Genomic DNA, 2211 nt, shown 5'->3' with positions numbered 1-2211 from the left:
TTGAACGATTACACGCCCAAGAAGAACCTATGAATATGATTCAGGTTACGATTATAAACCACGAAATCCTACCACATATCACTCAAATCGAACGCGTTAGGGTTCAACTACACATCAACAAGTACAGATAAACTAATATCGTCGATTAAGCGCATAATCGCAAGGATGAGCTCTAGTACCTGGACTCCGCCATCGCCGAGGTCGCTGGGGACGAGGACGGGGCCGCCGCCGCCCGCGGCGGCGGAGCGATCGACGGCGACGGGGACCTGGACGCTGAAGCCTCGCCTCCTGGCGGCGCCCTCCGCCGCCCGATCGTCGCCGGCCCCTTCGCCCGCGCCGTCCGATCCCTCGTTGTGGGCGGCGTCGTCCCTCCCGAGCCCGAAGATCCCCGCGATCCTTCGTAGGAAACGCATTTTGTGGATCTGAGAATCACGCACCGGAGTATAATACGAAGAGGGAGAGGGAGAGGGAGAGAGAGAGAAGAGAAACCCAATGGAGGAGAGAGAGAGAGAGAGAGAGCGACAGAGGAGAGAGACAGAGGTGGTTTCTTGTATTCAGTTCTCTCTTCTTCTTCTTCTTCTTTTCTTTACTTTTTTTTCTTTTTACTTTTTTTATCTTTTGGAGATGTGGAAGTTCTATTTTGGATAAGATTTTTTCCTGATTTATTTGGGTTTGGTGGAATGGATCCCCACAGTATAATTCTGGAATCTTGTAATAAATCTAGAGAGTGTGTTTGTTTGTTTTTTTTTTTTTTTTTTTTGGTTTTAAAGGAGTACTGTAATAAATCTTATAAAAATGTTGCTTTATATAGTGTCGACATAATAACAATCATGGTATAAAATTTTGGAACTTTTACTTATTTACCTCTTCCTACTGTTCAAAAATTTTAATTTTATTAATAAAATTATCAAAAAAATTTCTCTGAAATCAATGCATTAGTAAACCCTACGAAAGATAAAAATATTTAATTTTTTAAAATTTAATAAAAATATTTTAGTTCTCCTGTAATAAATAAGATATTTTGATTCTTCAGGATGAATAAAATATTTTAAAATAATATATTAAATATTATCCTGAAAATTTTATAAAACATGAGATTAAAACAATTGTCCAATTTGTAACTTTACGTTTTTTTGATAAGAAGGTGCCTCTCAAAATACACAAAGAAAAAAAAAAGAAAAATAAAGGGCCAATAGAGTAAGTGATAAAATTATAATAACCAAGTGTAAAGATTGAAAATGCATAGAATATTTACAAAAGAACTTAAACTCAAAAATATATAATTGTTCCCCAAAGACAATCTCCAAACGCAATCTTCAAGCTAATCCATCATCTTGTTTGGATAAATCATCCTTGTTTTAAAAAATTGTTACCTTCCAAAGGAAAAAAAAAAAATGTTATTCCCTAAATATTTGTTCCCAAACCAAATGGGTTCGACTAAACAAAAATCCATCAAATACCAGATATTCGTGCATTCAAACACGCTGAACTGAGAAATTCAGAAAAAGTAGCCATATGCCTTACCACGCATCCTTTTGTACGCAGCAAACTCTGCACGGTTGCATAACGCGGATCTGCAGATGATTTCGGTGATACCAAGGATTTGAATTTTTGCAAAAGCATGAAAAGTGGAATACCTAAATAGGAAAATAGATTGGAGTGCCACTCATACACAAAGACACTAGATAGAGAAAGGTTCGCTTCGTCGGGAGTTATAGTTCGACACTGTACGCGAATTAAATAAAGATGACTAATAACATGCAGATTTTCTGACTTTATGAATGTCAAGTAAAATGGTATCACAGAGGAAGTTCCCCGCTGTCGGCGATTACAACACTGCTTTTGGGCGTTCCGTTTTGCCGGCCTTCCGCTTCGATCTTATACACCACGTCCATGCCGGATAATACCTTGCCAAACACGACGTGTTTACCGTCCAACCTGAAATGACGAAAAAACGATTAACATCTCCGAAAAATCGAAAATGATTCAACTAGTTAATGGCCATTATAATGATTATTAGGCAAAAACCAATGGAGTCCTTTCGAACAGGTCTCCAAATATTAACTTTCTGAAGTTGAACCCCTCAGCTAAAATGCTGTTTATAATTTGGAGAACTCCGTCAGAGCTTAACAGTTGCTTTCGACTGAATATTTTATTACTTTTAATAACATATTTCGTGACTTCATTTAATAGAACTCGTTAACATCTGAT

At 37.7% G+C, this 2211-nt stretch overlaps 1 protein-coding gene and 1 long non-coding RNA gene across 2 annotated transcripts; both read right to left on the bottom strand.

Moving 5' to 3' along the window:
* Window positions 1-7: 7 nt before the first annotated feature.
* LOC109705258 lies at window positions 8-768 on the bottom strand. The gene has a single exon (XM_020225987.1). It carries the CDS (start codon window positions 411-413, stop codon window positions 108-110), a length of 306 nt encoding a protein of 101 aa, XP_020081576.1. The 5' UTR covers window positions 414-768; the 3' UTR covers window positions 8-107.
* Window positions 769-1193: 425 nt separating this feature from the next.
* Window positions 1194-1964, bottom strand: LOC109705256. Its single transcript, XR_002214679.1, has 2 exons — window positions 1525-1964; window positions 1194-1373 (listed from the first exon to the last, which is right to left on the bottom strand). It is a non-coding gene; the product is annotated as an uncharacterized LOC109705256 (long non-coding RNA).
* Window positions 1965-2211: the final 247 nt, after the last annotated feature.

This window comes from Ananas comosus, unplaced genomic scaffold (genome assembly GCF_001540865.1).
Source record: "Ananas comosus cultivar F153 unplaced genomic scaffold, ASM154086v1, whole genome shotgun sequence".
Classification (NCBI taxonomy): domain Eukaryota; kingdom Viridiplantae; phylum Streptophyta; class Magnoliopsida; order Poales; family Bromeliaceae; genus Ananas; species Ananas comosus.
This window is presented reverse-complemented; position numbering and strand designations above follow the sequence as displayed.

Coding starts and splice junctions, on each gene's coding strand:
- LOC109705258 (XM_020225987.1), bottom strand. CDS start 413: ATGCGTTTCCTACGAAGGATCGCGGGGATCTTCGGGCTCGGGAGGGAC.